We start from the raw sequence: 14,634 nt of genomic DNA, 5'->3' as shown, positions 1-14,634 counted from the left end.
TATAGGTTATGTAGAGCTGTAACCCTCATATTCAGCTTGTTCGAAGTTTTTTTAAATGTCGTGTTTTTTAACATTTAAGAGCAGTCTAGAATCCTTTGGGAGACGTCTCTCTCATGAGGTCAAAGATTCCAATGTTGACCAAAATTGGTTAAGATTTTATAAAAAAAACTTAGCCCAAATGCTCAACTTGACTTTGTGCGACATGGCAGGGACACTATCGCCAAGCACCGGCTACATGCTAGGGGAGAAGAAGGTATCGGATTGATATCGGTATCGTCAGATTTTCCCCCAACTTAAAATATGAATTACCCAAAACAAAAGATTGGCAAATTTAAAAAAACAAATCATCGATAGAACGTCAGCTCCTTGCTACAAGCCAAGAGTGATGATTTTTTTTTCGAAAACATCTTTTATCGATAAATAAAATAAATGTGTAGTACAACCAAATTACCTTTGTGCTGTAGCAGTGCAATAACAGCAGGAGATAATTGTGGTGAGATTGTGGTGACTATAGTGTTGACCTTCATCAACACTATAGTGAATTAAGAAATCAGACGACATATACTGTATGCTGCTATGGTTCCAGTCTCTTCCCACATCTGTTCAAATGCATCATTTCATTCATTGGATGAAATTTACTCACTACTGTGTTTTTCAGCCTCACCTCAATGACATTCATGCGGGTTGTTTTTGACCTGTTATACCTGTCATAATGTACTACTTACTGTACATTAGTGTTGGGAAGACTGACTCTTTTTACTGATTCAGATCTTTGACTCTTGAACAGTAAAATGAACGAATTGTGAACAAATCATTTCATTCATTTTACAGCCGGTGGCCCTATTGTGGGCGTTGTAATTTGTTGATATAATTTTTGAAAATATTCATTTACAAACACACTTAACGCAATAACACCATATACATCTACCAGAGGTTAAAACCACTAATTATGAATTATGATTTCATTAATAAATCTTTTATGTCGGGTATCACGTGACAAAAGAACGAGTACCTGAGGACGGACGCTGAATGAATGAATGAATCACTCTCTCATTGCTTACAGGAGTAATGAGTGAGTGATTCAATCGCCGTAAATTATTAATATGCAGAGAGATTCATTCGCATAAAGTGATTCATGAGTGATTCATGAGTGATTTGTTCATATTGAACGAATCACTCGCGAATGGCACATCACTACTGCACATATTTTTCTGGGCTTCAGAGACACGTTCCACGTCGATGACATTTCCTCCTACAATCCCTCCATTGACAAACATTTATAGTCTACGCTTGTAGCCAGCTATCACAGCCTGTGATGTAAAATTTCCTCATCGCCTCATTACGGCCCATCAGTTTGAATAGTGCTGACTGTGCTGAGGAAACAGACGCTGTGTTCTTCAGGATAGAAGTGTCACCAGAGGGAATGGCTTCACATCACTTTTGTGGTGGGTCTTCATTTTATTGACATCACATGCTGCAGTACTTTCAATGGAAATAAAACACACATTTAAGCCAGTGTGAAGAGGGAGGGGAGTGTTAAAGAATCCTATTAACATTGACTTTTTTTAACCTTTCAACCTCATTTTCGTTGAGGAAAAACACTATTTATTTAACTTTATATTTCTTCCAGTGTCATTCTCTGGGTACACGTGGATCACAGTGACTCATGTTTTACCACCTTGTTGTCCAGTTGTTTTTTGCTCTTCAGATTCTTCTTAATGTCACAGCTCCAAATTAAGATTCCCACTGTGGCAGCTACGGCTCTATCCTCAATCATCTCTGTTTTCCTCATTGCTTCAGACGAATAAATGTTTCTGATTCATAAGGTAGTAGTTTTTTTTCATAAGTTTAGGTTAGATAGGTTGACAGCATGTTTTATATGAGTACATTTATTATAAATAATAAATAATAAATTGAATATTTTTCCAACCACAGAGATACATGAAGTGGTGGACGTTCATTTTTAAGTGGTGCTGCCATCGGTTTAAATATTTCAATTTTTCAAAGTTTTACACATTAATTAAAAGTCTCATTACCAATGAATACTTCCAGCCGTCAAGAACCAGGCGACGGGCCATTACATTCTAAATGGAAAAACAGAGGAGGTTAAGTCCAGGAGCTTCATCGACTTGGGCGTGGAGTGGCACTACACCATCGAGGACGGTGTGGAGACTCTGCACACTGAGGGCCCGCTGCACGACCCGGTGGTGGTTCTGGTAATAACAGCCTCTTTGTCTGTGAAGAAATACATATTTCTTTCATTTTAATTTTTAAAGCGATAACTCACTGCTTTGACTGTGTCCTCAACCAGCAGCAGAGTGACTGTATACTTGCATTGATTGTTGGAATAATGCATCTGAGAAAGATGCAGGGTGTCTGTCTGAACCAACAGTAATGGTTTCTTTTTCCACTTCTGAAAAAAAGTTCACCCGAAAGTGATCCCTTCATGTTCTATCCATTTTGTCTCCCTCTATTCACTCAGTCACAATGGGACTGTTATCTACTCTTTACAGATTAAAGCCTATAAGAATTAAAAAGCCTTTTCTGATGTCGAGCTGATATCAGAAAAGGCATGTTATAATGTTATAAATTCTTTAAAGTTGTTTTTATAATGGTTGGTTTTATCATGCTCAACTTCATTATTTTTATTTTTTCATCTTCTGTTGTTTCCAAATGTAAAGATCACATTGACCACATTTTACTTAGGTTTTTCTTTTTGTCTGCTTTATATTTATATTCTCTCTTCAACTCTAAAGAATCCATTAAACATGAACCTGAAAAATACTGCACTTAGTTACTAAGGGGAGCTCAGAGCAACAGTAAGAAAAAGAAAACCTTTCCTTGCGCAGCACACATTTTTATGGGAATAGTTCTGTTCGGTTCATATTTTATATGAAATAAAATGTGGTTATAATTATGAGTTCTTAGCTTCGAGACAGACGATACAGGAGCGGCTAATGGAGGCATGTGGGGAGGAGGAAGGAAGGATGGGAAGTTGGCCCGTGCGTAGACACTTGATTCCATAGCGTACCTTACACTAACACTTCGTAACTTACATAAACTTATTTTTGATGTACTGCGATCATAAAAGCGTGCTCGATCACTCACACAGGGAGGCACCACGCTCATATTTATTGATTCACCACCATCCTTACCACTCACTCTCTTAGGACTCATCACTAATATGAAGAATAATGCACAAAATAGAGAGAATATCACGGAAGCGATGCGTACAGCAGTCGACGAACACGTGAAGTGAACAAGTGCTCGGCCACCTGGCGTCGGCATTTGGAAGCCTGCTCGTATGTCGAGGTGCTTGCGTAAATAGCGTTGGTATTTTAATTTAAAATGTGTGTTTTTGACCAATCTTTCTGTTTTCACCTGTTTTCTAACAGAGCTATAATTTAAGCAAATTGCCTTAATTGTTATATTATGAAAGTATTCTGATTGTGCTTGTTTTTCTGTCTCCTCATGGCATTTAGATAATACCCAAAGACAATGAGACGCGTTCTACTCTAATATACAAGTACATCATACATGAAGATTTAGTCCCGGTCAACAACAACAATGTGATCCAGGAGGAAACATACGAGTGGGCTCTGAAGAGCTGGTCGCCGTGTTCCAAACCTTGTGCTGGAGGTAACAAATACATTAGCATCAACATAATAGAGACTAATGATTTCTGTCACTGCTTTAGATAATTATCTGTATTCTTCATCTTCACTGCCTCTATTCATGAACTTGGTTTTGTGTTAGGAGAATAATGCTGTATTTCAATGATGTTTCTGCATGGCCTTGAAAGTAATGAATTATTGTTGTTTTTTTTCCCCATTTGATATCATTATGCTAAGAATAGAATGGTCAGTGTCACTAGAAGCGACTTATCTTTTTTTTTCTATTACTATTTCAATATACTAATGCAGTCAATTTTGCATTGTTAAACGCCTCATTTTGTAAAGAAATAAAAACTATTCTACCATCACAGGGTTTCAGTACACTAAATATGGCTGTCGAAAGAAAGGAGACACAAAGATGGTCCATCGAGGTTACTGCGATGAGAACAAGAAACCCAAACCTATTCGCAGAATGTGTAACCTTCAGGACTGCACTCAGCCTCAGTGAGTACACACCAACAGACGCACACACAGCTGCTGCTTCAATAGAATCACACTGTGTGAAGTCACATCAGCTCATCCCTGTAGTACATGATATTAACTTTTGACCAATATAGCTGCAATATATGATTGTTAGAGCTGGGAAAATATTTGTTAAAAATGACTTAGTCTGTGTAATTCACCGTTAATACTAAAGCACACACTCCAGGCAGTAAAATTTATTTTTCTCCAGAGAAGGTGACAAGGTCAATATAAGAAAAGCATCTGTTTGTTCTGTTGCTCAAAGCAACCAAGTCCGAGCTGTCCATGCTTGGTTGTTGAGTTCTACTTTTTCCCAGTAATAATAAAAATAGTTTTCACCGTTCCATAATAATGCATTATAAAGTGGACCATTAGGCCCTCTTTAAGCTCTTACTCTCTGGTAAGGAAAGGAAAGTGAACTCCTTGTGACACACAACCAAATGTGACCTCTGCATTTAACCCATCACCAAAGTGAACAGTGGGTAAGCTTTTGAGCGTGCAGGGAGCAGTGTGTTGGGACAGTGCCTTGCTCAGAGCACCTCAGTGGTAACTTGGAACATGCAACCTTCCGGACCCAAGTCAGTTTCCTTAACCACTAAGCCACCACTGCCCCGTGTGTAAGTGTTCTTCCTGCAGACTCAAGAGCAGCACACAGAGCCGTAGATCTGAATGTATATATGTATATTCTTGTCATGGATAAACTGAAATATCACAGTATTTAATTTCACGGTACTGTATCGATATATTCTGCAGCAGTGGTTCTCCAACTTTTTCTACTCTGTACCACCTGAGAAAACCTTGATCTCTCCGAGTACCACCATGATGACCAACATTAGAATATAGCAGCATAGACCTTCACTGTTAGCTTTCACCACAGGAGAGATGTTTAGAAATGTTTAGAAAGATGTTTATATGTTGTATTAATTGTGCATGGTATGTTTCAGATTTATTCAACTGAAAATGTAAATGTGAAAATGTGAATTTTCCTTGCGTACCAATAGAGAGCGCTCCAGTGGTACGTGTACCACAGGTTGAGAACCACTGTTCTAAGGAGAGAACCACTGGGAGGATGCCTGGGTTCCAATTTTAGTAACCTCATTCTACGCATGTAATACGACATTTTTGTAACAAATAAATTGTTAAAAAAAAACTCAATATATCGTCAAGCCCTATTGTATCTTAGTATATCACAACATATGGTATTGTTATCCCTTTTTTTTCCTATTCATTTATAATAATCAATTAAAACCTAGACAGGCAGAAAAAACTGTCATCTGTTTCTCCACTGACACAATTAAATGTGTTTGTCTGTGTGTGCTTTCATTATAAACCACTGAAGATTACTGTAATTATGACTTTAACTGTGAGGAAAATCTGTTCCAAATGAAGTCAACTCCTGTATGAAGATGATAAATGCATTCAATCAACCTAAGATTACTATAATAGGTTTAAAATTCGTACAGAAAAAATTCTAGCTTTACTGAAGATTAACTTCATCTTACCCAAATGCTACAAATAGAACATTTTTGGCGTTTCGGGTTAAAAGACATCCATCATATCCTGGTTCTCTAAGATTTCTATTCACTATTATAATCCGTAGAATAACCTCTGATCTCTCGGTTTCTGTCCAGATGGATTGCCGACGACTGGGAGCATTGTACCAAAACGTGCGGCAGCCTGGGATTTCAAATCCGGATGGTTCGCTGCGTGCAGCTGCTTCATGACGGCACAAACCGATCTGTCCACAGCAAATACTGCAGCGGAGAGAAGCCGGAGAGTCGCAGACCCTGTAACAGAGTCTCCTGTCCTGCTCAGTGGAGGGCAGCGGCCTGGTCAGAGGTTCAGTATTATGTTTAATCTCTTCCCTTTTTAACCTTTGACCCGGCTGGTTCTCCTGCCTACAGCCACTGAATTCTACAGTAGGAGTAAAATCATGTCAGATATGAAAAAAGTTTCACACTGAGCCAGTTTGTTTATTTTCATACATTTTCACCTCTTAAGTCGCCACAAGAATTAAAAAATTGTGTGATAGGTGTTGAGTAGGCTGTCAGTGTGTTTGAAGAGTTTACAGCCAGCTCATTTAAAATAAAGAGTCCCCATTTGAACTGAAGGTGCACTCTTTTTTAATCTTTAGTCCGGAATTCGTTGAGAACAAGCCAGAGCTGATGTCTGAGTCACAAGTTATCAGGTTAAAAAAAAAAGCACTAAAAAAAGAATGTCAGGCAATCTCTATTTTCACTTTGGTCCTCAAGATTCCCTACAGATAATAGTGTGGAAACATCAATATCGTTGGTGTAACAGTAGAGGAGAGGAACAAGGAGAGAGGGAGGCGTGGTTTGGTCATGTGACCCTGTGATGGGTAGAGCAGCAAAGTTAATAAAGTTAATACTTTTAGGGCATTTATAATAATGAAAAATGTCAGATTTAAAATTAACATTAATCATGATTGTAATTCTTCATGACTAATTGTGATTAACATGAGTCCACAAGAGAAATGATTAGACATATTTTTCCGCATGGGCAACATTTTCACTGCCGTCATTCTGTCCATGTGCTAAACTGTTAAAAGAATATTAATCTGATTAAGCTTCACAAATTAATTAACACATTTAATTTGACAGCTTTATTTTTATTATTTAACTTGTCACGTTTTTTTGTTGTTGTTGTTTTTTTTTTTTATTCAAGTCCTTGAGTAAAGCTAAGCTCATACCTTTGACTGGATCAGTGTTCTTTAGAGAGAATGAATTAATGAAATTCACTGCAAAATTGTTAAGTTGTCGCATATTCTCTTAAAGCAGAACAATATAGACTGTATTACCAAAAGTATTCGCTCACCTGCCTTGACTCATACTATGAACTGAAGTGCCATCCCATTCCTAACCCAGAGTTCAATATGATGTCGGTTCCCCTTTTGCAGCTATTACAGCTTCAACTCTTCTGGGAAGACTGTCCACAAGGTTGAGGAGAGTGTTTATAGGAATTTCTGACCATTCTTCCAAAAGCACATTGGTGAGGTCACACACTGATGTTGGTCGAGAAGGCCTGGCTCTCAGTCTCCGCTCTAATTCATCCCAAAGGTGTTCTATCAGGTTCAGGTCAGGACTCTGTGCAGGCCAGTCAAGTTCATCCACACCAGACTCTGTCATCCATGTCTTTATGGACCTTGCTGTGTGCACTGGTGCACAGTCATGTTGGAAGAGGAAGGGGCCCGCTCCAAACTGTTCCCATAAGGTTGGGAGCATGGGATTGTCCAAAATGTTTTGGTATCCTGAAGCATTCAAAGTTCCTTTCACTGGAACTAAGGGGCCAAGCCCAGCTCCTGAAAAACAACCCCACACCATAATTCCTCCTCCACCAAATTTCACAGTCAGCACAATGCAGTCTGAAATGTACCGTTCTCCTGGCAACCTCCAAACCCAGACTCGTCCATCAGATTGCCAGATGGAAAAGCGTGATTCATCACTCCAGAGAATGCGTCTGCACTGCTCTAGAGGCCAGTGGCGGCGTGCTTTACACCATTGCATCCGACGCTTTGCATTGCACTTGGTGATGTTTGGCTTGGCTGCAGCTGCTCGGCCATGGAAACCCATTCCATGAAGCTCTCTGCGTACTGTACTTGGGCTAATCTGAAGGTCACATGAAATTTGTAGCTCTGTAGCAATTGACTGTGCAGGAAGTCGGCGACTTGCTTGATTTTATACACCTGTGGCCAGGCCAAGGGATTAGGACACCTGATTCTGATCATTTGAATGGGTGAGCAAATACTTTTGGTAATATAGTGTATATATAAATATAAGAACCAACATTTTGACAGTCACCTTTGAAAAAGTAAATATGTGAGTTCTGCAGCGCTGCACTGGGATATGATTTATGGCTCAGAGAGAGGAAGTTCTCTCAGGCTCTCTGAACCTGCCTCCCACACGACACAGTTCTAAAAGGTGGTGAAAGAATTTTTCACTGCAGTTTAATTTAGCCTGCAGCTCTGCGAGTGTTTTGTCGAGTCACAGGTTTGGTTTTGTTTTGTTTTTTTGTTCTTCCTACAGTGCTCTGTGACTTGTGGAGAAGGAGTGGAGAGGCGTCAGGTCTCCTGTCGGATAGGAGAACAGTGTAACGGAGAGAAACCGGAGGCTCTGAGAGCCTGCAGACCTGGACCATGTCATGGTGAGAAGGACCTGATTAACCTCAGCTGACTCAGCAGCAACTAATGAGAGGCTTTGTCATTAAGAAACCACTATTAATTTTAAGTTAAGTATTAATTCAGATTAATGTAGGTTTGTCCATTAATTACAAAACAGATATAACTTAAACAATAAAATGTACAATTTTATCAATGCTGCAATACTTGCAGTTTTTACATGTCTACTACTGAGGTGCCGGTAAATCATTAGCAATCACAACAAATTATTTTAAATATTTAAATGTAATTCTAGAGCAGACATGGGTAAACTACAGCCCGAGGGCCAGATTTGTCCCGTTTGGCTTTTTAATCCGACCCGCCAGACTTTTCCAAATTATATAATTTATTTATATTATCATTATGCTGTATTTCTCCCTTTTCCCTGCAACACCCACATATCCCCAATAGATGGCGTAGAAAATGATAAAAGCATTTTAACCAATATGTATGACTTTTACATGTCATTCATCATAGTTCACACAAACATTCCATCTATCTGCTCCTGACTGCCCCGGACCCCACCCCCGTTCAATATTAGGACAATTGTGGCCCAAGAGTCAAAACTTTTGCCCACCCCTGTTCTCGAGTGTATATCTGACCATATACAATAAGAATTCAATCACGTCCTGTCACTTCATGCATTCACTCACTAGTTCACATTTACTGTAGGGCAGTAGTGGCTTAGTGGTTAAGGAAGTGGTCCTGAAGATCGCAGGTTCAAATTCACCTGTTACCTGCTCCTCTGGTCCTTAAAGCTGTGATGGGTTAAAGAGGTCACATTTGTTTGTGTGCAGTGATGTAGTGTGTATATTGATACAAATGTTCAGCTTATTTGAGTAAACATATATTTAACGTTGTCACTGAAGACAGATCACTTTGACCTGGTTCTTTCAATAGTGGCTCTTAAGCCAAAAACGTGTAGAAACACCTTTGTTTATATATGAACATGTTAGTTACAAACTCACAGCACGGTCACAGCTGTTACACTCAATGTATGAAGACGTTTCTACCTTATAATCACCATCTGCTCTACTGTGGGCTGTGGACTGTCTTCGTCTCCACTGGGACTGTTACAGCAAACATTAGCAGCGGTGCCTGAAGGTAATAGTGTAGCCTTGACAGGAAAAAATCTGCAAGCAAAATGGTTACACGATTATCTTCATCTTAGCATCTGTTGAGAGTTTATTTACCAAACAAACCAAGTAACACAGTTCACCAAACCTGTGCATCTTCTTGCAGACTTGCAAGGGAACTTTAGGTACATTACTGTCACCTACTGGGCTGTTCATTTTGAGGGCACAGTGTCTTGCTCAGAGCACCTCAGTGGCAACTTGGCAGCCGGTGGACTCAAACCTGAAACCTTCCGGAACCAAGTCTACTTCCTTAACCACTAACCCACCACTGCCCCTTAAAATCGTCACGAATTTGTGTGTCATCAATAAAAATGCCAAGCCAAATATATCCTAATAAAGGAGCAACCGCTTTTTAAAAGTTTTTTTTTTTTAACTTTTAACTGCTTCACTTCTCATTACAGTACATATTGTTTGCAATTGACCTTAACCATCTATGTGCCTTATATACAGGTCTGTATTTTCATGTACTGTGCATTGTTTTCTTTAGCACTGAACTGTCAGACCTTTTTTCAGCATGAACTGACATTGAGTTCTTTGTAATTTTCAGATGAACCATGTGAGGGAGACAAATCAATTTTCTGCCAGATGGACGTCCTTGCGAGGTACTGTTCCATTCCAGGCTACAACAAACTGTGCTGTGACTCCTGCCGAAAACGCGGAGCAGCTCTGTCCTTGTTCTCCGACGCGGCCGAGACAGAGGAGCACGTGCGATTCGGATCAGCCTCCCAGCTGCTGGAGACGATGACGGCCGCCGCGGCCAACGGAACTCGCAGCGCTAAACAAAAAAGCGCAGGCAAAAGCCCTGCTGTGTCTGGCGATGTTGCCAAACACACCACCACCCCTGCGCCGACTAAGAAAACCCAGTCAAAGGTCTCTACAACACCGAGACGAGTTCCCAGACACGTGGGTCTGACTGGCAGGAAATTGTTTGTTGCGTCACCTGCTTCTCTGGCCGAGGTTCGAGGCTCGAGCAGCCTGACAGACAGTCGGTGGTCCACGGCACATTCTGAAGTGGAGAGATGAGTGTGGTCCTCTTCATCTCCTGACTTTTTATATACAGTCAGCTTCATCACAAGTCTTCTGATACAAAACACACCACAAAGACAAACCCAATAGAGAAGGAAAAGTGCTGGTTCACTTTGTGAAGAATTTGCCCCATCACTCACTTCAGGAGCAGCTATCCATGAGCTCCGACAGTGGATAAACTCATGTTCCCATCTTTACACTTTTTAATTTAAAATTTTAACTCAGTCGAAACATGTTACACACGAGCGACAAATACGTGAGGTTTAACTCGGCACACCACGGGATGGACACAGTCACAGTTTGGAATCATTAATGTTTGCTTAAAAAAAAAGTCTTGTCCCCCCTTGAAATTGTCAGATTTTATTCAACGTGGATTCAAACCCATAACCTCATGCCTGACAGGTGAGAATAAAGCAGTTTTATTTAAAGCATATAATTTACAATAGTCCAGCTCCTCGTCCACCAGCTCGTTACCTTCAGCCTGGCTTCTCTGAGCTTCACTACTGTCACAGGCGACTCTCAGACAGAAGATCCTCAACACTTAGAGAAGAACAGACACATCAGACAGACACTTCATGTGGTCAGTTGTACGACTTCTATGAGGTTCTGTGGTTGGGTGTTTTTGGGGAATTCCTAGGTATTCTTTTGTTAGATTACAGTAAATCCAGCCATGACACATAAGGACAGAATTTTTATGCTGCTCCACCTCTGAACTAATCCGTGTATGAAGACATTGATCTTTGATTCATTAAACGTTCCTTGGATGCTGACACTCATCTCTGAGTTGCTGAGGCAACAGGTGCGTGGCAGGAGTGTGGCAGCATTTCTGCTCTGATTGGTCTCTCTGTGGCGCCTTCATGACGATGAAGCAGAGCCTAGATGTCTGCAGAGCAGCAGCAGCGGTTGGTGGCGTGTGCAGAAATGTCAACAGGTGCAGACAGTGGCAGCAGTGGCAGAAACAAAAATGTTGATTTGATTTTGAGACAGAAACTAGGATCCCACTAAATTTTAATCTAAAACTATCTTATAAAATATTGATTTTGGGAACATCCAGAATGATGAATGAATGAATGTGTAAAACATCCTTCATACCAAAGATACACATTTTAAATTATTAAAGTGTGAGTGTCAGATAAATGCTTCCTCTTGATAATTGATGAAACTTGCATGTTATTTTCATATCTTTTGTAGGTTTATATGGTGTTTTTTGGTGACATAACCTCGCAGGAAACACGTTCTCAACACTTTACTTTTTACAGTCTTTTTGTTTGGTTTAGAAACCGTGCTATGGTGTTGACCATATCGTCATGTCATTTTGCCATTAGCAAGCAAGCTTTGTTTTTTTCATTCAAACGTTTTAACCACTTGGAAGAATTCAGACAACACACAAAAACACTGTTACTTTTACTTTTCCGATCAACAGCCTGTTGGCAAACATTCTATGACTCCTGTTTAAAAGATCAAGCTTCTTCTTACCTTAGCAACATTAGCATAGCATACTTTTTACTGTTTACACAAAATAAAAAGCAAAAGTCTTATGGATCTACAAAAGTAAACTTTATCATATTTTATAGACTATAAGTCACAGTTTTTTAATATACGCTATATCTTCAATGGCCACAAGTTGGCACTATCTACACTACTCTGCTACTGTGCCATTAAAAAATTAATAAAGACTAAATAAAAACAACATACAAAAAGACAAACCTTGTAGCTTTTACAAAGAAAGAAAATAAATTACCAAACTAACCTCTACTGATGCTGATGCTGATGCTGATAATTAACTAAATCAGTGATGCAGAATCTCATTGTCCCTGTTGTGGTTTAAATATTTAGCCTTTGTTCCCGACATGTGTTAATAAACAGTCAACTTTCATAATTGTCCTCTTCACGACAGCTTTTTCCACTGACGTGATTAAAGCTGTGCCACGTATAGTCTGGAAAATATGGTTCTCAGAAAGGAGTGCTCCAGTTCATGTCGATTTTGTTATCATTTTGGGCTGATTGTATGAAACCAAACTCACACGCACACACGCGCGCAAACACACAAAAAGTCCTCTCATTCACACCACCATGCATCTGACTGCAATAGAAGAAACCACAGCGTGTGTGTTTTCAGCACAGCTGTCCAGTAGCTCACAACCGTTCACCCTCACTCCTGTGTGCCAGTGTACAGTACATGTATATAGCATTGAGAACATGAATATTTATTGAAAGTCAGAGGATCCTACGTTGGCGTCACAACAAGTGAGGCTTAAAGGTCAATCTGCTGCAGGAGGTCCACCATGAAACTGACTTTTTTTTTTAACAGGTTTTCTCTCGGTAACTGGCAGTAGACTAGGAATGACATTGTTTTTTGCAAACAATTTAAATGTAAATATACATGCTCAATTTTGAGATGTTCTTACCTGTCGTCAGAAAGCTGTTTTTTCACAGCTGTTTTGTAGAAGTTATTAGCAGTGCCGTCGCGGCGCTGCCACATATACTGACCAGACACGTGCTTTATTATAACCAACAAGACATGAATAGAGTAGTAGCAGCAAACGTGTAAAGTTGTTGTTAGGCTGTGTGTAGCTGTCAGTGTCGTCCTGTCCCCCCCTCTCCTCCCCCTCCCCAGGTCTTATCACCTCCTGCCTACAGAACATTGCTGCTAGTCTTAATGGAGTGCTTGTATTGATGAGTAGTGTAGATGTAGATGTTAAAGTGACAATCCCTGAACCTCAGACAGATAGTCTGCATAGCATGTTCCATGCCATGTACTGTATCAACACCCCCTCCTCGCCCCCTCCGTCGTCCGTGCATTGATGAGAAACAACTGTTCTCACTGTCGCACTCTCTGCTCCATTTGCTTTCTCTGTATTTGTGTAGATTGAAGTGTACACTACTGATACTGTTTGTTGTAATAGGGGAGCACATACACAATAAAAGATATGAATACTCTGATTTCTTTCTTTCAGGTTTTCTTGCAAAGTCAACACAGTCAGTTGAACAGAAAGTTTTTTTGTTTTTGTTTTTTGATTAAAAAAAAAAACTAGACATTTCAGGCAACTCCATTTGAATTCCAGGCGATCGTACATGGGGACGCAACCCCATGGTTGACACACACTGCAATAAGTATTTGTGCAACTAACATTAACTTTGACAGCACTAACACTGTATAAACCCATGTTTGCCTCCAGAACATGTAAAATTCCATAGTTCGGAGAACCAGTGTACTTTTTAGTACTTTTGGTGTTTTTTTGCTAGCATTTTTGTTGCCCAATTATGAACCACTAATGGAGTTCTTCATCATCAGTCCTCCAGTGTATGCAGCAGAGAACACTTTGTTTGTGAAGTCTTCCAAATGAAGCCACTCACACTACTCTTCACAGGTTTTCCAACACCTCAGCACTCAGACCTTTTTGTGAATATAGTGGATACGAATAATATAAACTAATTTGTGCAGAACAAGTGGAAAGCTCTGTTTTATTGTAATGTCAAGTCAGTTGGACATTACCAGGACTTGTGTAAATGGACTCGGCTGATTGGGTGCAATGGAAAGGTGAATGTCGTTCCACGAAAGACAGAAATCTCACCTCATCTCAAATTGATGTATTGTTCAATATAATGCAATTACTATAGTTCTTTGATTAGAGGTATGGACTGGTCACAGCTGGATTATTAACACCTGTTTAACAGCCATGTACTAAACCACTGGTTACCAGAGGTGTGGACTCAAGTCATCAATTTGATGACTTTAGACTTGACTTGACAAAATGTAAAGAGACTGCAGCTCGACTTGGACTTTAACATCAATGAGTCGTGACTTCACTCGGACTTGAGCCCTTTGACTCGACAAGACTTGATACTTTCTCCTAAACCAAAAGTTTATAAAGTAAGGTATTAAGGAGCGCTATATGCTGATGGAGAAGTACAGAGAAGATCAGAAGGAGCTGCATTGTGTATTTGTAGATTTAGAAAAGGCATATGACAAAGTGCCATGGGAGGAATTGTGGTTTTGTATGAGGAAGTCAGGAGTGGCAGAGAAGTATGTTAATTTGGTGCAGGACATGAATGAGAATAGTACAACAGTAGTGAGGTGTGCTGTTGGAAGGACAGAAGACTTCAAAGTGGAGGTGGGACTACATCAAGGATCGGCCCTGAGCCCCTTCTTGTTTGCTGT

The 14,634-nt window shown here is 39.9% G+C and overlaps 1 protein-coding gene across 1 annotated transcript in view; it reads left to right on the top strand.

Annotated features, from left to right (window-relative positions):
* Positions 1-13,435, top strand: part of adamts3 (ADAM metallopeptidase with thrombospondin type 1 motif, 3) — a 90,523-nt gene extending 77,088 nt beyond the window's left edge. The window contains exons 17-22 of the mRNA XM_008336198.3: positions 2,053-2,216; positions 3,483-3,639; positions 3,986-4,118; positions 5,768-5,975; positions 8,180-8,297; positions 9,994-13,435. Coding sequence (XP_008334420.1) covers positions 2,053-2,216; positions 3,483-3,639; positions 3,986-4,118; positions 5,768-5,975; positions 8,180-8,297; positions 9,994-10,469 — 1,256 coding nt within the window. The 3' untranslated portion in view covers positions 10,470-13,435. The remainder of the gene's footprint in view (positions 1-2,052; positions 2,217-3,482; positions 3,640-3,985; positions 4,119-5,767; positions 5,976-8,179; positions 8,298-9,993) is intronic.
* Positions 13,436-14,634: the final 1,199 nt, after the last annotated feature.

The sequence above is a fragment of the Cynoglossus semilaevis genome, chromosome Z (assembly GCF_000523025.1).
Source record: "Cynoglossus semilaevis isolate Cse_v1.0 chromosome Z, Cse_v1.0, whole genome shotgun sequence".
NCBI classification, from domain to species: Eukaryota; Metazoa; Chordata; class Actinopteri; order Pleuronectiformes; family Cynoglossidae; genus Cynoglossus; species Cynoglossus semilaevis.
The sequence above is the reverse complement of the archived record's forward strand: the minus strand, read 5'-3'. Positions and strand labels throughout refer to the sequence as shown.